General features: G+C 47.9%; 1 protein-coding gene and 1 non-coding gene across 10 annotated transcripts in view; one reads left to right on the forward strand and one right to left on the reverse strand.

The window, feature by feature from the left end:
* Nucleotides 1-24,629, reverse strand: part of PDZD2 (PDZ domain containing 2) — a 321,357-nt gene that overhangs the window by 26,183 nt on the left and 270,545 nt on the right. For all 9 annotated transcript variants that reach the window (XM_053657280.1, XM_053657279.1, XM_053657274.1 and 6 more), the window contains 8 exons: nt 19,237-19,348; nt 11,446-11,591; nt 8,153-8,272; nt 7,153-7,267; nt 4,555-4,628; nt 4,165-4,390; nt 3,279-3,396; nt 1,505-1,637 (listed from right to left, as the gene is read on the reverse strand). In XM_053657280.1, coding sequence (XP_053513255.1) covers nt 1,505-1,637; nt 3,279-3,396; nt 4,165-4,390; nt 4,555-4,628; nt 7,153-7,267; nt 8,153-8,272; nt 11,446-11,591; nt 19,237-19,348 — 1,044 coding nt within the window. The remainder of the gene's footprint in view (nt 1-1,504; nt 1,638-3,278; nt 3,397-4,164; nt 4,391-4,554; nt 4,629-7,152; nt 7,268-8,152; nt 8,273-11,445; nt 11,592-19,236; nt 19,349-24,629) is intronic.
* On the forward strand, nt 767-871 carry LOC119037032 (U6 spliceosomal RNA). The gene has a single exon (XR_005080137.2). It is a non-coding gene; the product is annotated as a U6 spliceosomal RNA (small nuclear RNA).

The raw sequence follows: 24,629 nt of genomic DNA on the forward strand, positions 1-24,629 counted from the left end.
AGAGACGGTTTCACTGTGGCTACGAACATGAATCAACCTGAATGTTCAGCGGGCCACAGCCCAGAGCCCATCGGGGTTACGCTGTGCACTGAAATGCCTTGTGTTTCGGGTTGTATAAGCAAGTCAGGCAGATGCTTCTGGGCTGAGATGAAGTGAATGCTGAACAAATCATGGCCTGTGTTATGGTGGAATGGATTGTGAAGTCAGACATGCCTCAGAGCTGTTAGACTTCAAACCACTGAGCACTTGACTTTCTATAACGCTGCGGAGGGATGGGCTAGGTCAGCCACAACTTCGTGGGGTGTTTCCCAAAGTGACAGAAGGCGTGGCTGTGTGGTTGGTGGAATCCAAGAGAGGGCCCTGGAGGAAGGCGCCGAGGCTGTTCTGTCACGGTGAGGCAAAATGGGGTTAGAAGAGATGCAGAGAGAGTCCTGGGGAAAGCAGGAAACAAAGAGCAGCAGATTCCAAGGGACAGTGTCAGGGCTGCAGAACAGGACAGAGAAAAAGGGGACGTGACAAGCAGAGAAACTGGGAAGAGGTGGAAGCGGGACTCAGAAGCTGGGGACCATTTAGGGTAGAACCAAATCAAACTACCCATAAAACAAGAGCGGCCATATGACGGGGATGGAGAGAACGGATGCTCTTAATGAGCCTTCTGAATTGTTAAAAGGAGAAGATTAAACCGTGTAAAGTTCAACCCGATTACAATGTGAGAGACCAGCTAATTCTAAAAGATGTTTACGCTGAGGACAGAACACAACAAATCGTGCACTTCGGCAGCACGTGCACTAAAGCTGCAACAACACAGAGAAGGTTAGCATGGCTTCTGCACGAGGGCGACACGCAAACCTGTGAAACACTCATATTTTTTTAAAAATTAGTGTTCAAAGAGTTTAAAAAGAAGCAGACAGAGTTGAGTTGAATTTGCTGAGGTGTCTCGTGATTAGCTTACAAAATTAAAAGCAACTGCAAGAGTGTAGAAGAGATAAGCAAAGCACAGCAGGGGCCCGGGAGATGGGGCTACGATGATCTGTAAGTTCCATGTGTGATACCAATGCTCAGAAAATAAAAAATAAAAAATTAGTGGGCTCTTAAGCCCAACTGCAGAAGTATTCTGCTCAGGTCAGGAGTGGCCTGGACGGACCGTGTCATCTCATGCCCTCAGATAGTCCCGCGGCAGCAACGCCTGCAGATCTCTGCTGCGGAACCAGAGGTCACACGGCCAGCTGCGGGTAATCGGAACCCAGCTCTGCTACCGTCTACCAAATTTTAAGTTCACCAATTACACTGTCTAATAACATTTTCTAAGAACGCAAGGACGGAGAAGTCCAGGTAGGTGATTCCTACCCCTTGTGTATCTGTCACCACGGCCATGGTGTGGCCTCAGGCTGCCTCCCATCCCCAGTGAAGTGTCTCCCCGGAGCATGTGTGTGGCCACTGTGTCATGTGAGTCACTGCTCCTGGACAGATGGCCCATGCCCAGAAACAGCACGAAACACGTCACCTTTGGGTTGGGGTGCCGGCCGATGACGAGGCGAACGGGTCCTGGGGGGCACTTGCTCAAGATGGCGTGGACTTTGCTTAAAGCGGCATGGCGGACGTTGACGGAGTTCACTTCGAGGATTTGGTCTCCGCGGCTGGGGAGGAAACGTAATCAACGCTGTGCCAACAAGTTAGCTGTTTACAAGGTTTCCTTCGGGGAGAGGTTTGTGACAAGGGACCTTTTCTGCACACTTTAAAGAAGCAAACGACATCCTTTTTATCTTGGCAAGCAAGTAAAAGAACAACACATTCGTATCAACACACTGGATGTGAGACTGGCAAAGGCTGTTATGTGTACCTCCCCACACTTTCAGAAGCAGTCACGTTCCATAACATGGACGATAAAGGACAACAACGCAGGCTACCAGTTCTTGAGCACACAGTGTGTGCAGGGGACTATGTGAAACGATGCACGTAATGACGCCCGAAGAGGGATTATTACTCCCATCAGGCAGAGAAGGCCCCGGGGCCACAGATGTCATCCAGATGTCACACTCTGTGGGGCTCAGGTCTGCCTACCTCTGGATCGTCACGTGGTAGTCCTTCGACCACCAGACCACCATCAGTTTTTTTTCTCCCATCATCTTGAAATGATTATTGTAATATAATTTAGGGAGGAAATATCTGAAGCTCAAAGGTTACCCAAGAATTTGTAAAAACATTTCAAATTTGGACAAATGAGAAATTGAGGACAAGATGCCCATTTCTGACTTGAAATTATAGGGAGAGAGCTCAGGGCGAGAGAACAAAGCCTCTCTATGTGGGGTTGGAGGAATGCTCACTTGGCAGGCTCCGGACATATGGAACCATTCAAGAACGAAACATCATCTTGGGATGTCATTAAAGGATTTTTCTCCTTGGGTTCTCAAAGTATATTTTCTTTAATGTACTTTGGATGATTTGCTAGATTTTTTTTTGTATGGAAATTCACTCTGATGATTAACTAAAAACATAATATAATCTATTAACGAGGCCCCAAAATGGCAACCTTGAGGACTGTCATTTTGACAATCCCTCAAAAGCTCAAGGACTTAGAAGCTTATGGGGGAGAAAGGTGATACTGTTTGCACAGAGTGCCTTGTTGAATACGTGTACATTCCTGTGACGTTTGAGCGGGCACAGACCCTCGGCCACCACCGTACGGCAGGACACCTAGGCATGTCTTGTGTAAACAGAATACCTGCCCAGCTAGCTGCCCTGAGAAATCAGACACGCGGTGACTTCAGACAGCAGGCATCTAGACCTCGCTGTTCCCACCCAGAAAGGAATGAGACCACAGGAAAGGTTCACGAGATTATACTTCATAAAAAAGGTCTCCGGTTCAAGGGCCGGATTTGAGGACTCTCAGACCATTGCGCCCAGCAATCCTGAGCTATGGTGAGCCGCTCCCAGCACCTCAAGTGAATTTCACATAACCGGACATGAAGAAAATAGGCAGGTAATCACGGTCATCGGTACAGAGCTGTATCTTGTCATTTCTGAAACGGAACTTCTGTGTCCAAATAGAATAAACTAGAAAGCCAGGGTCCAGAGTTCTCTGACTCAACCAAATTTCATTTAGATTTGCATGTCATCTTGGGAGAGGCTGTTTATGCTAACCCTGGCTATATTTCTGTAAATCATAGAAAGACTGAGAACCCCACAAAAGAGTGTAATAGGGCAGGTACCTCACATGTGTATGTGTTCAGATATCCCCCAACACACCGCGACCCTGCACGGTCAGGTTTACAACGAACCTCAGGTTGCTCTCCATCTTGGCCACGGATCCGGGGGCGAGGCTGTGGATGTAGATGCCCGGGGGGCTGTTTTCCAGAGCCAGGCAGCAGGCGCCGATGCCCAACCCGACTCTGGGCTCTTCGAGGGCAGCATCCGAGGGAAGCAACACCACCAAGAGAGAGAAGCATGAGTGATTTGAAACCGCATCAACGTGCAGTGAGACCAACAGCCACTCAGTGTTTGCCCAGACTCGGGACGCCAGGCCTGTTTTCCTTTGTGCACACTGCCATACTCTGTTAATGAAACGAGTCCACGGCAGAACCACGGCTAACTCTGGACTGTGATTTACTCAACGCTCTACTCTGCTTGGTCTAAAGAGCCTCTCGAATCTATTTTTTGGAAATAGGTGGAGTCGAAGTAATATATTTTATTCTGAGTACACAACTTTAGGTTTTGTTTTACTTCTCCTTTTAGTGCCTAATCTCTTTATTTTTAAACTGCGCCTCATGTTTCCACAGTAGGAGGGCAGGGAAAAGCAGTAAGATTTGCTGCTTATCACTCATGACTTAGTTACTGGTGTTGACTGTATTTTTAACCATAATCTTTTGCTCTTTAAAATTTTATATTAAGCGGGTTAAGCTGGTTGGTGGTGTTTGTAAACATGAGTCTCTAACACACAGTGATCCACCAGGGGTGTCTGTGGGCTACTGGTAACTTCCATTCCCTTCAGTAAAATGACTAATATCTCCAATTTTGATCCACTGTCCATTTAGAGAACACCCTCTGTTGTTGGCAGAGAGTGTTCCAAAGGAACACGTCATAGAAACAAATACAGGAGGGTAACCTAAGAACAAAGAACGTGTTATTTGAGAGCGTGCAGCGAAAGTGAGGAAGCGCGGGCGTCACCTTTGTTCAGCGTTACTTCCATGACAATTCTGTCCTTGGGCCCAGGGGCCTTCCGCCCCAGGGACGAGGGGCTGCTTTCATCGGGGCCTACTGCCGAGGTTCCCCCACTGGCATTGAAGTTTGGGGAGCTGGATCTGCTCATGTGCGTGGGTGTTGAGCAGGGCGTGAGGCTTGGACTCAGCAATTTTGTGCGTACCGTTAACACAAATAATCCACTCCGGATTTGCTGAGAAAGCAAAAAGAAAGTAGGGTTAAAACATTCACACTTTGTCCTTATGTCAAAGGGTGGAAGAAACAAAAACAAAAAACCAAACCCAAACCGGGAGGAAATGAAAAACAAAAAAAAACAAAAACCCATAAGGAGATAGAGATCAATGTGAATGTCGTTACCTTGAAGGTATGAATGGCTTCTTGAAACGTCAAGCCCTTTATTGGTATTCCATTTACATCTAGGATTTCATCCCCTAGTGAGCAAACAGGAGAATTACACTAATGTCAAGCTTTAATTTACGGGAATCTAACTGCTCAGTCAGTATGAGAATAGGATTCCACATGGTCCCTGATTTACAGCTCTATAAAATGAATTTTCTTGTTCCACAATCCACTTTCCTTAGTGCGGCTCCTAGGAATGTCACAAAAAGGGACAACTAATGGCAATGCATACTCTTTGGCAGTCACTCTCTATTTCCATCTTTAATTAAAGCAACAATGGGAAGCAACATGGTCTTATTCTTTAGCAATTGCCAAGTTTAATAACAGATGTCCTGAGTTTAGAGATCAAACTGCAAATAAGTGAGTCCCAAGTCTTTCCTTATGGTCTTTGTTTAAAAATTCAACCCACTGGCAATGAAGCATCAACACATACAACATGCGAGAAGCCACTCCTGCCTTTGCAGAGACGAGCTCTTTGAGGCCAGAGCAGCGTCGCTGGGCAGGGCAACTGGTTTCCACAATAGAGACAAAAAAAAACCACTTGAGATGTCATTTAGGAATGGCAGCCCCACCTCTAGAGACAGCCTAGATGCCTGGTCTTACTGGTGCTGCTGCAGGTTCTCAGTCATTGAGCTGGCAAGTTATTATACACTTCTACGTAAGAAATCATTGTAGGCTAATGTCGGCGTGCACACACACCCTCTCTCTCCCCGACCCCCTGCCCTATCCAGACCCATCTCCAGTCGCAAGAAGGTACAGTTGGGTTGTTTTCAAGTTGTTGATAGTGTCTGCTGGGAATAGGAAAGAACTTGGACATCCTGTTGACTTACCAGAGTTTGTGTCTAGTTTGTACTCTTATAACATGGTCTGCTTTTTAAAATAACAGTTCACCAAAAACACCACCCAGGGGCCCCGGATAGGAGAACAGAGGGACCCTGCACAGCAGTGCAGGACAGAAGAGGGGCTTTGCTTCCCCGTGACAGAGCAGAGAGCAAAAGGGCTGCCGCTTCCCCTCCAGTGCGGGGCCCACCCCAGGAGCGCACTGTGCACTTGACGCACAGAATTCTGTCCTGGAGTTTAAGGACAGATGCAGCAGCGCCCCGTGCACTTGTTCTGTGCCTTCTCGTCGATGCAATCACAGAAGTTGTGAAAGACTCTGTGTAAGAATCACCTCGTATAAGTGATTACTCGACTCGGTGAGGTTTTGGGTTTCTCTCCACATGGGAACAGGACAGAAACGTTAAAAGGATGGCTCGTGCTCTAAAAGAAATCTTTATACAAGACTCTAAAAAGACAGACCATCCAACAGGTCGACAATCCATTTCAATGACCTGTCTTCACTGTAAATGAATACAGATGGAAAAAAGTATTAGGAAGCACTGAGCGCTGTTAGCCTTCCCTAACTATCGATTCCCCCTCCATTCTGCTCCCTTCCGCCAGCAGCGCGGGGTGAATCTCAACCACGCCAACACAAGGCACATCCACCACGCACACGGTCTGCAGCGAGAAGTCTGCATTGATCTGTCTGTAGACACAGACACGGCCTGGGAGCCACCCCTTCCTCTAACGGAGGGGAGTAAGTATCCTGCCATCAAAGTATCCAGCCTGCTCGCGAATCAGCACTGGCAGACAGGCTTCCCCGGGTCAGTCTGCCTGGAAAAGGGGAACTCCAATGCACTCCATCGTGGAAAAAAAAAAAAACCCAAAGCAAACCAATCCCGGTTAACTGAGCGGCAGCTCTACTTCGGGCAACCTCAGCGAAGACTCGCAGCATCTCTGGCAACTGGAAATCCTGCGACTGAATCGTTCCATGAGGGATGGATATTATGAAAAGGAAAACATCTGAATCCATGACTGAGTTCTGGGGATCTGCTGCACAGCCCGGTGACTGCAGTTAACAGGGCCCCTTGTATTCTTGGAAACTGTTGATAGGGTAGACCTTAAATGTTCTCGCCACACACACACACAGCAGGTGAGGGGAGGGGAGGAGCTGTCGACTAACCTAATTGCAGCCATCGTTTCACAATATATAAGTGTATCAAACCATCCTGTTGCACACCTTCAACTTACATAATGCTACCTGTCAATCATATCGCCACACGCAGGGGTGGGGTGGGGGTGGGAGCGCTTGTTTAGTGTGTTGATGTGCGTGTGGCAAAACGTGCTGTGGAGAGGGTAAAACATGTTTAGCTACCCAGCCCTGAAGCAAGGGCGGACCACAAATTCACAGGAATTTTCAAGGCCAGGAACCTGATTAAGGAGCAAGGGAATGAGGCAGGCACTTAAAGGCCCAAATGAAAGGCAGCGAGCCATTTTTCATAGCTTATCCCATTTAATCCTCACAACTCTTCAAGGTTGTTATTAATGTCCGAGTTTATAGCTGAGGACAGTGAAGCTCAGGTTGCAGCTGTCCAAGGTCGTGACGTGGCAAGTGCTGGGTTCAGCCCAGGTCTCCCCGCCTCTTGGCCCATGGCCTCAACTGCTGTACCTTTGTTCCACGTCTTGTACAGGGGCAGGTTGCCATGGAATCACCGCTCGCCCCCGCTGAGGACCTACCTTCTTTAAGTCTTCCATCCTCTGCAGCCGATCCGTTCGGGAATATGGTCTTGACGAAAATCCCCATCTGTCCTCGAATGCAGTCGCGACCGCCCGCGATGCTGAAGCCAAGGCCCTGCACCCAAAGCAGACGGAGGTCCGGGCTGTCACTACGGCACTTCACCGGGGGCACCTTTCCCCATTTCGGCATTTCGCCGAGGGCATCCTTCCCAGCAGAGTACCAAACTGAGGTGTCCTCCCCGTCACGCTCGTGGTTAAGCTCACCAGCTGTAAAGTCAAGTCTGCATTCCCTCCCTCTCCCCCTCGCCGCCCTGACGTGCCCCCCCCCCACCTGGTCCGCCGTAACTACTTGCATTGTGCTGGCCACGTTTCACATTAAAGGGAGAAAATTTTAGGTTTTTAGGTTGAAACATCAAATACTCGATATTTGAGAACTTTCCCCAAAATGGCAATTTCAGATGGAGCGACTACATATCTCACAAGAGTCACTTCATTCTCTTCGGTGCCATCTTTGTTTTATTCTTTGGTTGCAGTCTTTCCATTTTGTGTAACATCCAATCAGTATTCTGAGACTTGTATAAAGATCCAGTTACATGTGTTATTATTCTCGTTATGGTAACGTCAGGATCATGGAACTCATCCAAGAGGTTAACTGGGAGTATAGCCTGAAGCCATAGGGTCTGCTTTTCTCTGAATTGTGGTGGCAGTTGGGACATTCAGCTCACCAGTGATTCTGTCCTAGCAGCCAGGTGCTGGTGACCCCTTAAATCGTAAGGACAGGAGGGTGTGACCGTGTCACTCAGAGGCCCCCAGGAAAGGGTGCCCCGGATCCACTCAAATACACACAAAGGCCACATCATCAATTCCTCTTTAAACATTTTTAAAAAGCTTTACTTTTTATTTTATATTACAACAACAATAGAAGGCAACCATTGAAGAACATGTATGCTAACCTTTCACAGGGGGGCAGGGACAAAGCTGTGGGCAGAAGGGAGCTCACCTTGCCCTTCTCTTTGTACAGCCCGATGATGGAGATGACCGACGGCCGGATGAGTCTCCAGGGGGATTCCACCTGCGTGGCGCTCAGGGAGCGGGTGGACTTCTTCACGATGTGGAAGTCCTGCAAGTGAGCAGGCGGCAAGGTCAGAGCACGTCTCGCTTGTGCTTCCGGGGCCTCCGGCATGAAAACAGACTCAGACTTTGAAAGCCTCACTTGTCTTTTGGGTTACGCCGCCATTTCTTCCCTGGTCCGGCAGCTTAAAGGACATTTATTACAAATAACATGGGAGGAATAGCTCTTCCTGAAATAAATTGCCACGCCTCCTTCCTCCACAGAAAGAACGGCTGGGAGCCCACAGACGTCTGTATTTCTTTCCTCAACTACTCTCCACCGTCCCAATTCCTGCTTTTCTGGACTGGAGTCAGGAACCAGAAACCAGGATGTCTCACGATGTCCGGTGACCACGCTGGGGTCACCCTCTGCCCCCACCCCAAGTTCACGGTTGTGGATGGAAAGCATTCACTGTTCTAAGCTTAATTCACTCGCTCAAAAACTTAAGCCCTTGTTTCTTATAAAACCCAAGCTGCAAATGCAGATATAATTGTTATTCTGTATAAACCATCCCACCAGGAAACGGTATCAGCTCCCGTTCTAATCCCTCACTCTTGGACAATAAAGTACTTTCCCTTCCTGGCACACACCAGTGCGAATCTCGACCTCTTTTTTCTGTTCCCAGTATATGCACTTGTAAGCAGGGCATACAACTTATAATGTAAGAGATTATATGACTCTGTTGCTAAAGCATTCCTACAGGCTAGCTCCTTGCTATTCTTCTTAGAATAAATTTCCTAAATGCCAAATTTTCTAGCATTAGCAAAAAAGAAAAATCACTTCATATTTAATATTAGAAAAGAAGCATCAGAAATAGTTTTTATCCTTAATGGGTGTATTCTACTTTCAAAGGTACAAACGAGATGTCTGCTAATGATATTTTTGTTTTCCTGGAAGCTAAGAACAATTGTATTTTGCAGTTTCACAAAACACCTGCCAGCCATGTGGGCCTCCCAGGCCCAGATTCAGTGAAAAAAATAAAAAAGATGCTGGCTTGGCAGAGTCACTGCCCTTTTGCTGAAACCCCCATGGACATGGCCGGACAGCGCCCACGGGTTTATGGTCCTGGAACGGAGAGGCCGTGTATTGACTGGAAAGGGAACTTTCTCTGGCCACCGATCTCCAGCAGCACCTCCCCCATCCCCCCCTTGGGGACCCACAGGCCTGTCTGCTTCACTGTTCTAACAGTTTCAGGGGGTCCCCACTGAACTTTCTAGAGCGGTGCTGTCCAAGATGGCAGCCACTAGCCACCTGTGGCTGTCTATATTTAAATTAAACTGAAAAACTATATTTTAATGTTAATGAATTAAAATTAAAAGCACAGTCCTCAGTCTCACTAGCCACTTTTCAAGAGACATGCGGCTGCCATTTTGGGCAGTATAGATATAAGACATTTCTGTCACTGCAGAAAGTTTTAATGGATATATTTTTATCCTCGTCCGAGGACATGCTTATTGATTTTAGAGAGAGGGGAAGGAGTGGGGAGAGTGGGGGACAGAAACATGCATGTGAGAGAGACACATCGACTGCCTGCCTCCTGTACATGCCCAGCCCAGGGACTGCACCCGCAACCCAGGCAGGCGCCCTGACTGGTGATCGAACCTGTGACCTCTCCGTGTACAAGGCGACGCCCAACCCACTGAGCCACGCGGGCCAGTATGGATAGCTCTCTTCTAGATAATACATTTTAGTGGAGGAAGACAGAACAAGAACAAAGAAAGAATCCTGGGAGAAAAAGAAAAGGGCAGAAAATAAGAAGACAAAACGAAGGACAATTTAAAGAGGAAAACAAAAGCCCTGTAAAATCTTTACTAGCCTGTGCTTCCTAGTTCCTGGAAGCCTGGTTAGAAATAGGTATTCACAGGCTACAAAGGCGGCCGGGTCCCCTCAGCAGGTCGTCCTCTGGCTGCCGGACATCCTCGGCCGCAACGGCAGCTGACCCTCTCCCGTCCCGCACTAACTGCAGCAGCCCAGCCCCACAGCGTGGCTCTCCTCCGCTTTCTGATCTCGTGCGCTGGTCCACCTGCATCATTCTTTGTGGTCACAGACTGGGCGTTTTCACCAGGTCCGAGGCGCGTGTTTTGCTCTGTTTTCTCTTGATGTCCCCACTCAAGTTGCCTTCGGGCGGGATGGACACCAAACGGCCTAATTAGCAACGGCCTCGGAACTGCGGGCACTTCTCAGGTGAAGCTTCCCTCACTGTGATTCTGGCATGTCACTCTGAGCAAAGCACTCCACCTCCTTGGGATTCCTTTGTCCTATCTGTAAAATGGTGACCCTGCATTTAAAGTAAGGGCCCGACCCAGGTGTGCTAACCTGGTCCTTTTGAGCTCTACGGTCTATGTGTCTCCAAGCATTTTCAGGTGTCATGACAGCCCCATCCTCTTCTCCTCCGCCTCTGCTTCATCACAGGCCTGGGGCCAGGTGCGGGTGGTCCCTCTTAGCCCTCTGGCTAATGGGCCGGGACTCAGAGAATCCTCCCCAAGGTCCCCAGAGACTGAGCCTGCCTCCAACGTGGTGGTTATGAGACACTCACTCCATTTCCACTGGGTTGAGGATGATGTAATTGAAGAGGAATCCCCATTTGGGGTTAGGAAGCTCTAAACACTTATGGGGACAGGCCCTGGAATATCAGCATCGCCACCCACGTCACCCCTCCGGGCAGCCCCCTCTGACCCTGGCTGTTTGAGTCGTTCCTGTGCAACACGTAGGGACACAGGCGCAGCACAGGCAACACACCACGCGCACCCCCTTCCTTCTCTCACAACCCAACGTCCACCCGCCCAGCTGTGAGGCTGACACCTGACATGCCTGCTGAACAAGGAGTGGTGATTCGCCCCAGACCGCGGGGCGCCGCCGTCTCCCGGCAGTTGAAGGCAGCTCTCGGTGCCAAAGCGTCAAGGCGTCAAGATCCAAGGGGGGATTATTCTTCCCTAGTGTTTTAAATACTGGGCTGACTTCCTTCTTGCCTCCCCAGAAAGACCTTACTCCTGGTATTCTAGCTCTAGTCCCAACTACTCCCGGCCCACACAGATGGGCAGTGGTTCAGGACACAGGCCCTTGCTGGTCTTGGGAAGAACTGAGAGAAGCTGAGAGACCCCAGGGAGGAAACTTGCTCTTTCGTCCCTGACTGGTCAACGGTGACCGCGCGAGAAAGCGCGCAGCTCCACGGCACTGCCCACCTGTGCTGTGCTCGAAGATTCCAGTAGCTGGGGGAGAGAGTGCTTCCGGCCATCTCGGGACACCTCCAACATCCTGGCCCGGGGGTCCCCATTTTGCACCATCAGCTCGTTATATTCTTCAACAGATTCTAGACGGTGTACACCTCCTTGAAAATACAGGGGGAAAGGCATGGCTTGATATGGGACAAAGAGAAGCTTAAGAACATACACAGGCATAAACCTGTTGTATTTATACCCACATTCATGCCTTTCAGAAGGCCTGGCGTCCAATTCTTTCAAAGCACTGGGTCACCATGTTCTACCATCAAGCTCTGTATAAGATTAGCATGTGTTGAAGCAGTAATACCAGATTATGAAGAAAGTGCCAGTTTTTGAAGGGACTAGATAAGGGCTATGTATATACGAGGAGGACCCCCTTCAAAAGGCGGAATTATCTTCTGGAGGTTGGGCTCCTTGTAGTACAGGCTTCCCTCCACTATGTGAGTGTCCTAGGAACCCAGCTGTACCAGTGTACCAGCTGGTGTTGTTGTGAGAGGCTGCATTTGGTTTCGGTGAATTTTTTAAAAAGACTTTTTCAATGTGTTTGCCCATTTCACGGTGGGTGATTTATGAATGTACCTCCCCACACAGTGCTGAGTGTTCAGCAGTTTTTGACCAAGAACAGCATGACCCGTATACCCCATCCTCCCTATTCAGCTGATCTCACGCCAAGTGACTCTTTCTTGTTTTCCCAGAGGAAAAAAGTCCTTAAAGGAAAATGGTTTGCCGATGTGGAAGAGGTGAAACAAAAAACAGCAGAAGCACTAAAAGGCATCAACACTGACGAGTTCAAAACTGTTTTGAATAGTGGAGAAAAGTCTCAACAGGTGTATTGCATCAAAAGAAGAGCACTTTGAAGGTGACTAAAGTGTAAACATGTAAGAATAAATACACAAATTTGTATAAATAAATTCCACGTTCTTTTGGGTGCCCCCCTGTATTTTGTCCAATAAGGTGTAGCCATGGTTGCCAGGGGAATAAACGGCAGTGAGGATGCTCCCAGGAGGCTGTTTTCTGGTGATGGAGGGACGCCGCTCCGTGGTCGGTACAGTGCCATTGCTGGGGCGGACGGGCTTTGTTTCATGTGTAATGACTTAAAAAAAAACTTAAAATGCACAGAAATGTGGACGAATAACTGTACCGTGTCCTGAAATCTCACAAAGTGGAGGTACCAACAACTGACACCGAAACCAAGAAACAGAACCTTGCCAGAACCTGCAAGCCCATTTTGTGAGGCTTACCACCTCTCCCCAAGGGTAACCACGATCCCAGTTCCTAACATCACAGACTGCTTTTGCCTCTTTTCAGCCTTTATATAAGTGAACACATACAATGTGTACTTTTTTGTGTGTCTGGCTCCTCATTCTTTTTTTAAAAATTTAAAACTATGTATCTATTGATTTTAGAGAGAGAGGAAGAGAAAGAGAGAGAGAGCAACACCGATTGGCTGCCTCCCGCACACACCCAGCCAGGACTCACACCCACAATCTAGGTATGTGCCTTGACTGGGCATTGAACCCCCAACCTTTTTCGTGTATGGGATGACGTTCCAATCCAGCCACACAGGCCCGGGCTGGCTCCTCATTCTTAGCATTTGTTTGTGAAATTCAACCAGGTTGTTGCGTGCCAACAGACTGTTCATCCCATTTCTTTGTAGTATTTTATTGTATAAACACACCATTTCTGTGTACTATTTCATGGTATAAACATCCATTCTTTTGCTGATGGACATCTGGTTCAATTCCAGTTTTAGGTCTAGAACAAGCGTCAGAAAGCTTTTTTTTTTTTTTTTTTCATAAAGGCAGGACAGTCAATGTTTTAAGCTTTATGGGCCACAAATGGTCTTGGTCACATATTCTTTACAAACATTTTTTATAACTCACTAAAAATGTAGGAAGCATTTCTAGCTTGTGGGTCCTACAAATACAGCCACTGGCGGCGGTTTGCTGACCCTGGTCTAGAGTGTGCTGTTACAGAACACTCTCGTGCATGTCACGTCTGCGGGACGTGGCGCTGGGAGTGGAGCTTCTGGGTCACAGGTGTACCTGCACCTTCCCAACATCCTGTCGCCAGTGTGCACGAGTCCCCTACATCTGTGTCACACTTGGGGTTGTCTGTCTTTAATTTTAGCCATTCTGCTGGCTACAGAATGGCATTTTATCACAGTTTTCATTTATATTTCACTGATGACTAATTGTGATTGAGCTTCTTCTAAAATATTCTTTGGCTGTTTTTCTTTTTGGGGGGGAGTACTATTTTTTACCTTTTTCTGTTTATTTTTTCACATTTTTTCAATTGTTGTTCAAGTACAATTGTCTCCATTTTCTCCTCACTACTCCTCCCCCACCCCCCTGCTACCCTGTTTTTCTTTTGTAAAGTGACTGTTCAAGTCTTGCTCATTCTTCTACTGGGTTTACTCTGTCTTTTGTTGGTTTACAGAATTTTGTTACTAGACTTTGGGTATCTGCACAGATCGTGGGATCTGCGCACTGTGGGTGTCCTCTGCACGTCTGTACGGGGTGATGTTCCAATCAAGCCACTTCACTCTCCAATGCTTTTTTTTTTGATAAGCAAAAATCCATAATTTTAACATAATAAAATATATAGATCCCCACTCCTTTTTGGTTAGTACTTTTCGGTCCTGTTTAAGAAATTTTATAGTAATGATTGTTAAAGATGCCACCATCATCAGCACCTCCTTTACATTATATGCTATTTAAAAATAAGATAATTTAAAGGACCTTAATCTTAAGTGATCTCTTAATTACACTAAATATAATAGCTATAACCACGCTGTACTGTCTACATCATCCACTCTATCAGCCATTTTCAATCTTTTTCATCTCAACGGCACACATAAACTAACTACTAAAATTCTGCGGCACACCCCAAAATGTATATTTTCCTGATCTGACAAAAAATAGGTATAATCTTTGATTCCTTCACACCAGATGGCTGCCCTTGTGTTGACTGTTGTCATTTTTAAATGTGAGAAGGGAAAAGGGAGCAGTGCCCCGACTAATGTTTTAAAAATTCTTGTGCACACCGGCTGAAAATTGCTGCACTATATATATATACATGTATCTATGTATATATGTGCGTGTGAATATAGCTGTACGCACATATAGATTCATTGAAATATCAAGCTCTCCTGGACCATGGAATGTTTTATTTGATGGCTTCAAACTTCACTTACCTAAAAGTTTTTCATGGGATAAAACTAGGTAAGTCTGTACTCTTTTACATATAATGATGAACTTCCAAGAGCAATGAAAAGTTAGACTAGGGCTGATAGATATTTTAAAATGGACATCACTAAAGGCTTGCTTTTTCAAAAGCTGGATATTAACTTTGTGACACAGGTTTTCAAACACTTGAAATTCCTTTGCAGTCAAAGAGAATCTTCCATTTAAAAAGATCATACACCTAAGGCATTAACACGGATAAATCAAAAATACCAAAATTAAAAGGGAGCCCTGCCGGCAAAAAGGAACGCGTGAAGGATGAAACCTCAGGTTAAAACTTCATAAAAAAATGTCCCATGGAATCGCTTTAGTCATTTTTTTGGAGCCAGACTGGGCAAAACGCATAGTGGAAATGGCTGGAACCTCTTTACAGAACCTCCTTAATAATTCATGACGAGATTAATCTGTCGTGGCACGCATACTCAACTGAAAAAGATTGATTAGAAGGAAGTTCCTTTGTAGCCGACAGGGAAGCACTTGCCACCGACAGAAGAGAAACCACGTACGGTGGTGTCTGTAGATCACATACCGACATGCAAATACCAGGGCGACTCACTTTAAGGAAATATAAAATAAATATCCAAGTTTGCAGGACAAATTAGGAGCTCATCACATTAACATCTTCTGTATTCAAATGTCTGTAGATGGAACATATTTCACAGTGCTGACTGCAGACCCAATTCCTTAAGCCTCTTTAAAAGGGCCTCCAAATTGCTTTTCCAGCCTTATCTCCCACTGCCCGGCTACATGAATCCACCGCTCTAGCCTGCTGATTCTCAAAGGAAAGAATTTGTCCAAAACTTGCATCCTTTCCAAAACTGGGGAGCACATAAATATCCCCTGGCAGTTCACCCCACTCGGCCGGCCCCATCCCCTCCCCCCACCCCAGGAGTCTCCTTTCCCCTCATTGCTCTGATGAGCTCTGCTGGATCCAGTCGCCGTGACTGTAGAATTGCTGGTCTTGCAGATACACGAGGAGGAGAACCGGTCGCCCCAAACTTCTCTCACCAGTTTTTTCCCCTCGTCCCTAAGCATCTATTGTGCTGTTTATCCACACACCTAGAGCAGTACTGTCCTTCCCTTCTGTGATACCAAATCCTGCCAAGGCCCTGGCCACCCCCGGAATGCGTCCCCCTGGCACCACAACCCAGAGAGACTCCAAGTCCTTGGAGCTCTGAGCTGCCTTCTCATGGCCTGTGCATTCCTGGGGCTTGTCCCTGTACCCGGTGAAGCCCCTTCCCCTCCTGAGAGGGAACGAGGAGAACAAGGACGATGACAGGGATGATGTGATATTAATGACAGCCATGGTCATGACAGTGGCAGCTACTGCATGGTGAGGGCCCAGTGCCACCACACTTTGGAGTGGCCCTCCCCTGTATGTTCCCTCAACTTCATGTTTTTTTTTTTTAATTTTCACCCAAGGACATTTTTTCATTGATTTCAGAGAGAGGGGAATGGAGAGAAACATTGATGTGTCAGAAGCACCTGCTGGTTGCCTCCCCCCACCCCCCACGCCTGGACTAGGGATTGAATGCACCCAGACCTGGAAGCGAACCTGCCACTCAGGCATGCGTCCCAACCAGGGTCAAGCCTGCAACCTCTCAGTTATGGGCCGACGCTCCACCTAACCGAGCCACACCGGCCGGGGCATTCAACTCCACCTTTCGACAAGGCCTGGCACTTAGAAGGCACGCACACTGATTGGCAGGATAAATGGAGGAACAGAGAACCAGAGAAGTGGGGTCACTTGTCCCAGGTCGCACAGAGCTGGGCAATGCTTCCCCCACATTTCCTGGGTATGGCCCTGGATGTCTGGGAAGGACACAGGAAGGGAGGGGGCATCCGTATACAGCGAACAGCAGCCAGCCCTGGGTTTATTACTCAGCTGGTTGTGCAGCTCATTCCAAATTAACAGAATAAACAGTTAGAGTCGTGGGTCTGGAAGGTCCTCAGCTAGACGTCCCTCCCCACATCTGTATCTATGAAGCCCCAGACTGGGGAACAGGATTCCTTTCAAGATCCCGGGGAAGTAAAGGGGTGGGTGAGAAGAACTCTGTGTGGGAGGCAGATCTGGGTGGCACTGTGGCACTGAATGAGTGACCGTTGGGATTCTCTAAACTTCACTGGTCTCACCCAAAAATGAGGAATGTGACTGCCCCAGTTTCAAAGTCCCCTCACGTTTCCCCAGAGCGCTGTGGCCCTCCTCTGGGAACTGTTTATAAGGTGTTGATCGACTCTGCCAAGACAGCCGACCTAAAGGTCTCCTCTGCGCTTCTGGTCCCAAGTATATGCAGGACTTAAATGTACGAGGCCTGTCCAGAAAAAGTCCAGCCATTGTAACCACAACAAGAACAGTTTGCCCAACATTGATGTAACCTGGCAGCCAAGGAGAGTGGACGGGAATGCGTGTGTTTGGACAATGATGACTTTACTGCACTAGTCAGTGTGGGGGGGTGGATTCTGTTGGGTGAGCACATGTACTGTGTGGTGGTCGCATTCAAAATGAACGAGCAAGTAAAGCATTGAATCTGCATCAAATTTTGCATGAAGCTTGAACATTCCTCTGTGTGGAAACTATTCAGATGATTCAGAAGGCCGCAGCTATGGGCAACTGGTGATTGGCAGCTTCATCGTGACAGTGAGCCTGTTCGTGCATCACGTTTCATACAGAATTTTTGGTGAAACGTCAAATCACCCATGTGGCTCAGTGCACCTACAGCCCAGATTCGGTGCCCTGTGACTTCTGGCTTTTCCCAAAACTAAAATCACCTTTGAAAGGGAAGAGATTCAGATCATCAACAAGATCCAGGAAAATATGACGGGGCAGCCAATGGTGACTGGGAAAACTGTGTGAGGCCCCGAGGTGCCTACTTCGAAGGGGACTGAGGCACCACTGTCCTACGTACAATGTTTCTTATATCTTGTATCTTCCTCGGTAAATGTCTCTGTTTTTCATATTACATGGCTGGGTACCTTCCGGAGAGACCTCGTGTTTCTCTCAGCTGTTCCTCATGCTGACTCTCCTTCACCACCCTCAGGTCATCACACTGCCTTGTCACAAACCCACATTCCAGCATTTGCTAAAATACGCACCACCTAATTATTCTGAGTTACAAATACAAAGCAACCCATTTTGTTACTAAAGAAATGAAACTGATACATTCTATGGCCCTAGACCTGCCACCTCATCTGAGAACAACAGTCCAGGGCCAGGTGGGGTGGTGGGAGGCGGGGGGTGGGGGACATTCTTGGTTGCCAGGCATAGATACCACCTCTCACCCCTGATCTGAGGAGCAGAAAGAGGAAACTCACTTTTTCGGATGCTAACATACACGCTTTGTGCTAGCAGCTTTTATGTAAGTTTATTACTTTTAAGAATCTGCTCAACCTTTCAAAGTCAGTATTATCGCCTCCTTTTTCCACACGAGGGAATGGAGGTTCAGGGATGTTAAACAGTCAGCCCAAGGTGATACGGTAAGACAGGGGCTGAGGGGTAAGCTGGGTTCTGCCAGCTTCCAAATCCTGCTACACTTGCTGCCTCCCGTGGACAGGCAGCCAGGGCCGGCTTCTCCAGCAGGCCTCGGACACGGTGCCGAGGGCCCGCGGCACTTTCAGGGCTCACGAGCCAATAGCGAGTCCAGCTTGTAACTTTATCCTAATGCAATCATGAAACATAAGTTTAGTGCTTTTTGTATCCTCACCCAAGGATATGTTTATTGACTTTAGAGAGAGAGGAAGGAAGACGGAGAGAGACATGGATCAGTTGCCTCCTGTGCGTGCCCCAAGTGGGGATCGAACCTGCAGCCAGGGTATGCGTCCTCACTAGGAATTGAACCCACAACATTTTGGTGCATGGGACAACACTCCAGCCAACTGGCCCACCAGGCCAGGGCGAGTATATTTTAACAGAGAAAAGAACCTGGCGAAGCAAAGGAGCCTGGGATCCGCGGAAGCCACTGGGTCCCAGCACACAGCCTCTGCTTCCAACACTAACGCCCTCTCTCGGGGCCCGGGCCAGTCGCCGTAGGGCTGTGCCCGGGAAACGTCAAATCTGTGTCTGTTCCAAAAGCTGCCACTGCATCCCCTGACCGCCCCCCACAACCACACGAGGTGAAATGCAGATTTCGGATTACATAAACAGCTCTTTGCCCCTTGTTCTGGTGTGGGCTTGGGGGAGAGGTATGTTTGCTGGGAACACAGGCCATCAGAAATATCCCATACCGAAAGGGTCCTACTGAAGGAAACGAACCACACACACAGGACATTCACATGTCAGCAGAGACAAACAGAGATGTTCACAGTCGTTTCATTATGACTCAAAAACATCATCCACCCGGGAAGCCAGGCGGAACGTAGTTTTATACCGGAGACATGCACTATCTCAAGGAAAACACTTCTGAGGTTTTAAGGGAAAAAGAGAGGCCACCCTGCTAATGGCTCTGCACCCCCACCGCTGAGGCTGGAACCTTATTTTCAGAACGATCGTAGAGGGCGGAGTCCCACGTACCTGACAGACGGCTCTTGAGCTTCATCTTACTGCCGCCCTGCTTGGGACTTTCCAGGTTTCCCTTGGCGTCCTCGGAGCCACCGGGGTCGTGGGCCTCATCTGCCCCGGGGACCTGAAACGCAAAGTGCACAGAGCTGAAGGGGAGGCTGGTGCAGTCCCTTCCGGGGAGGCATCTCCAGGCTGGAGGAGCCGCAGAGCCAGGTACCACGTGAGAAATAAGGATCCACGCACAGCCCTGCTGGTAACCTGGAACTGCGCGGGCGAGTCCTTCCCCCGCACGCATCTCACCGGACAGCGCAGAACCCGGGACGTTCCCAAGTTGTTCGTTTGTTTTCAATCCTTACCCAAGGATATGTTTATTTTTTTCAATCCTTACCCAAGGGCATGTTTATTGATTTTAGAGGGAGAGGAAGGGAGAGACAGAGGGAGAGAAATATTGGTGTGAGAGAGAAACATCGGTTGGTTGCCTCCCGTACATGCCCCGAGCAGGGGTCAGCCCCTCAGCCCGGCATGTGCCCTGACTGGGAATCGAACCCACATCCTTTCGATGTTTGGAATGATGCCCCAACCAACTAAGCCACTCAGCCAGGGCAGGTTCCAGAGTTTATAGAGCTTGAGGGGGTCTTTTCATTTCTTGAGAAAACTTTTTGGACAAGATCACCCATGTGGTCAGTGGCCACAAAGCCACAGCTGGAGCCCAGGACTTTGGACATGGGGGTTAGTGCTTTTTCCCATGCAGGAAGTTGCAACAAATAGTAAGCCAGAAATTTAAACTCAATTCTAAGGTTCTTAAAATATAGGAAAACTTTGATTTTGTGGTAGGCAAATAACCACAGCCCTTGGGTCAACCGGATGGTCCGTGTGCCCTGCTCCGAGTGCTGCTTCAACACCTCCCAAGCCCAGCCCTGACCAGACCGTGTGGAGGTGTCCACACAAGGCCCCCCCACATCTGTAGGTTGCACGTCTAGGCTGCCAGACGGCAACAGGTGACGCAGAAGGATGACACCCAGACCCACCGGGTTCTCCTTCTGAGAAAGGCCAATCGTGCTTTAAAAAAGTCCACCAAAACTACAAGTCTCAGAGAGGCGACACCTGCACTGAGAGTGTTCATAAAAAACCTGGGGGGAGGGGTAAATTTACTCGTACAAAACTTACGAGATACATCCAACAGTGAGCCTTCCCATTGGAAATTTCATTTTTCCTTTGAGGTTCAGGGAGAAATAAAGCCGGAGTAGTTAAAAAAGCTAAGATTCAAGTGGAGGAACATATACTTTAAAATGACAGAAGATACCCTTTAACACTCAGCAGTCGTCGGACACTTATGTAACTAAGGTTAAAAAAACTCTGAAATTTAATGGAAAATAAAAACTATATATGGTGTCTAAACTTCAGTATGAAAATGTATAAAGTAAGCAGTAAGAGTAACGTCCCAGGTGAACCCCCTTTTAAGAGGTAATTTGTTTATATATAAATTGTATGTAATACATAAGATTTGGAAGATTTGCCCTTTGCCCTCAAGTTCCTGCCCTCAAGTTCAAGCATATTTCTGGATAAGAAACCGAAAAAAATGGGTCTGAGAAATGAGGAGATGTTGGCAAATTGAGGAAGGGGCTTTGGGAGAACAAATTAATCCTGACATATAAAACTAAGATAAATCTGGTGAATTCCTATCACAATGTCAGGACTGGCAGCTCTCCAGGCTTAAATGATGAAGTAAAGGCAGGAATGGAATCCTGAAGGTGATTTTCGCGATTCTCTGGAGAGCGGGCTTCCCCAGCCTCCCGCTGTGATGTTAATTCATAGGCACGCAAAGGAGCCCTCTTGGAGACATGCCCGAGATCTGGGGCATGGAAAGAAACATGCAAATGGAAATGACCCGGGGGGAAGCCTCCCCTTTGCTCGGTTTAAAAACTTTATGGAAAGAACCTGTCTCCAGACTGTAAACAGCAACTCCGGGAGACTGAGTTAAGTTCTGGTGCTTGTTCATTACACCCCCGGGCCATGGCATCAGCCTACAGAGCGAGGCAGGCCCTCGGTTTACAAGTCGTTACCTCCTCTGGCGCCTGTTTAGGGGGGCAGCTTATCACGCAGTGGCCAAGGCCCAAGCCAACAGAAAGCCTGAGAGAAGCTCACGTCAAGGGGGGGGCCATCCCAGCCCACTCTTTCTGGATGTAGGTTTCCTCCGCCCGGTCTCCCCACTATTTTATTCCAGCATAGCCCCAGGTTTTCAGATTTCAGAAATTTTGGAGATGACATGAGCACTCACGGGAATAACCAAGAAGAAAAGTGGCCGGCCCACGGTTTATCCACTCATTCCAGGCAAAAGGCGGGGACTTCCACTTCAGTCCCTGACTTCCAGCTTCGTGTACTGCTAGGGTACTTCCCACCCCTCTATTCTAAGGTGCTTTTAAAGATTTTATTTATTTATTTTTAAAGAGAGGGGCGGGAGGGAGAAAGAGAGGGAGAGAAACATCAACGTATATAGCTGCCCCTTGCACGCCCCCTACCTGGGACCTGGCCTGCAATCCAAGCATGTGCCCTGACTGGGAATCAAACCAGCAACCCTTTTGTTCAGAGGCTGGTGCTCAATCCATGAGCCACACCAGCTAGGGCTGCTTTTAAATTAATTAACTTTGGATGATCAGTACTGAACCCCGTGGCCCATGGGCTGCAGTCAGCCCAGGGTGGCTACAAATGTGACCCAACACCAAATGGTAAACTTAAAGCATTTTTTGCTCATTAGTTTTCGCTGGTGATTGTGTATTTACTGTGTGGCCCAGAACGACTCTTCTTCATGCAGGGTGGCCCAGAGACGCCCAAAGTTTGGACTCTCCGCCCCATTCACCTCAGTTTTTCCCCACTTGATTTTCACAGCAGACATGTCTCCCAGGGTAAACATTATCTTCATTTGACAGATGAGGAAAGGAAAGTGAGACCTGAAAGTTTACAACCGAGACATCGGTTTTCACACTGACTGGGTGCGAAGAAAGTCAGTACGAAATGAGTGGTGCAGAGTTTTACAAGGGCACAGACGCCATGTCAATCCGAAGTCCTCGGGAGGCAAATACAAGTGGTGTGAACTCCTCCTGGTTTTCAGAGTCTGCGGGAGGTGGCTTAGAGGTCAGAATCAGAACCTTGAAGAACAATCTTTTCCGTGGCCTTCAGATACAGCAAAGAATGAAATGAGATTTGGTTTCTATGATCTATGTAATACGCAGTAAGATGTCTGAGACCAGAGAAATTGGTGGTAAAGATGGTGCCTCTCACATCACTACTGCAAGCCTGTGGCTGACCAGAAAGAGCGGACCCAGAGCTCTCTCAAAGCGCTGGAAAAGGGACCTTGCACAGGTGCCTCCCAGCACAGGGACCCGATTCGAAATGGAACCACTTCCTCTTGCAGCAGAAAACCGGTCTGTCATGATTTTGGGTGGCTTGTAACTCAATGAACAGGAAGGAAGTTGCTTAGATACATTAGTTCCAGATTATTTCAGGAAGTAGCAACCCTGGAAGTGCAATTTTGATTACAATGAGCCTCGCTGTAGTTTTATGACTATTGTCTGAAAATGTTCACATTCTAAGAAAGTCCCTTTGTTGTACTTTCTTTCAGATTCGCAGAACAAATCAAACTGTTCTGGAAATGATGTCATGTGCAAAAAATTCTGGAAGGCCTTTGGTTCAGAGAAGCAGTTGATACAATCTATCATTCATCACCAATTTCCAATTCATGTGTCATACAACAATGCCATTATATTAATGGAATCTGATACAACTTGCCAACTTCCCGGGGAGAGCCCCTCTGTTTGCATTCTTTTCCACACCTGTAACCTAGGTGAGTCTCTCCCATTGAAGATGAGTCTCTCGCTTCTGGTTTTAGAACGAGGTGGGAGGGCAGAGAGGCTGAGAACCCAGCTGCCTGGGTGCAAATCTCGCCACATCATTTATTAGCAATGTAGGCACATATGTCAGCCTTTTTGAGCTTCGATGTCCTCCCATCTGAAAAATGAGGCTCAATTTAAAAATTGAGTGATACAGGCTTCCGATAAAAAAGATGGGCAGATTTCCTCTTGAAACCATACTAAAATGAGAGGGAGGAGATTTTTAGAATCAAAGACATAATCCCACAAGGACAGAGAGAAGAGAAGAGGACAGCAAGCAAGTTCTCAACGCCAGTACGTAGACCAACGTGTGGCCAGGGGTCCAAGCTGAGGAAGCCGAGCCCTGACCTGGCATCGCAGAGGGACTCGGGGGAATCCTTCCCAGAGCAACCTGGTTTGCACACACCACTCAGCTGTCGACACAGGATCTTGGCTGAAGCGGTGGTAAAACAAACGGCTGAAGGAGTTGAAAGTGATTGATGCAGGTGCCTGGAGTAGATCTGATTTTGAGGGGGATCCCTGGGGTCAGGGATGACGCCGACAAGCTTGGTGTGCATCAGAGTCACGTAGAGAGTGAACAAAAGCCCCGGCTTATGGACCTGGGACAGGACCCAGGCCCCTGTAATTCACCAGTGCCCTGGTCCAAACAGGACCAGCCTCCAAAGCAGATTCGGGCTGAGCTGGAATCCACTGTCCTCCCGGCCCTCCCCTGAGCTTACTCCAGAGATGGACAGTGGGGGAATGCGCTCCAGCTGCACCCAGGCAGACCCCGGCCTACACATGAGAAGAGGCTGATACCCTCAGGCTGCTCTCTATTCAGAATGTAGGTATTGAAGCAGCAACTCTGACCCACTCTCTGTATGGGCCACAGACACACAAAGCGTATATAATGCAAGCCCCAGGTACCATGGGTTGTGACATGTATGTGCCCGAAATACATTAATAGCACATTGACATCAGAAGCAGTTCTTTAATTACATAAAACAGGAACAAAAGTACGTATTTCTTGAGAGCAAAACTTACCTTGTAATTGATCTTACAGACTTGTTATGAGGATTAAATAAGAATGCATGTGAGAACACCAGGAGAGTTCCTAATGTGTATCACGGGGGTACCGGGAAGGTTTAGTTAAAAAAACAAAAACAAAAATAAACTCCCCCAAACCGGAATCTCTCCCCCTATCAGGTGCCAGGGCACCTTTGGATTTAGTGATTGCGCGGACCATGATTACAGCTCTGGACTGCAGCCCAGTCCGACTCCACACCTACAGGGGAAGCTGATTTAATTAACGGGTAAAGCAAAAAAAATGGGGACCCAAGGAGAATATGCCATCTTCCTGGAGGGCAGATGAGGAAAAAAGCCCCCTGACATTATTGTAAACCTGGCAGCTAAGAAGACAGTTCTATTTGGGACACTAAGTTTTTAGAAATCAAGTCTCCACAGGACCCCAAGCAGGATTTGAGAACATGCTCTGATCTGACAATCGGAATAGAAGCAGTTCAAGGGAGATCATGCAGG

This window comes from Artibeus jamaicensis, unplaced genomic scaffold (assembly GCF_021234435.1).
Source record: "Artibeus jamaicensis isolate MK-2021 breed Jamaican fruit bat unplaced genomic scaffold, CSHL_Jam_final scaffold_369, whole genome shotgun sequence".
NCBI classification, from domain to species: domain Eukaryota; kingdom Metazoa; phylum Chordata; class Mammalia; order Chiroptera; family Phyllostomidae; genus Artibeus; species Artibeus jamaicensis.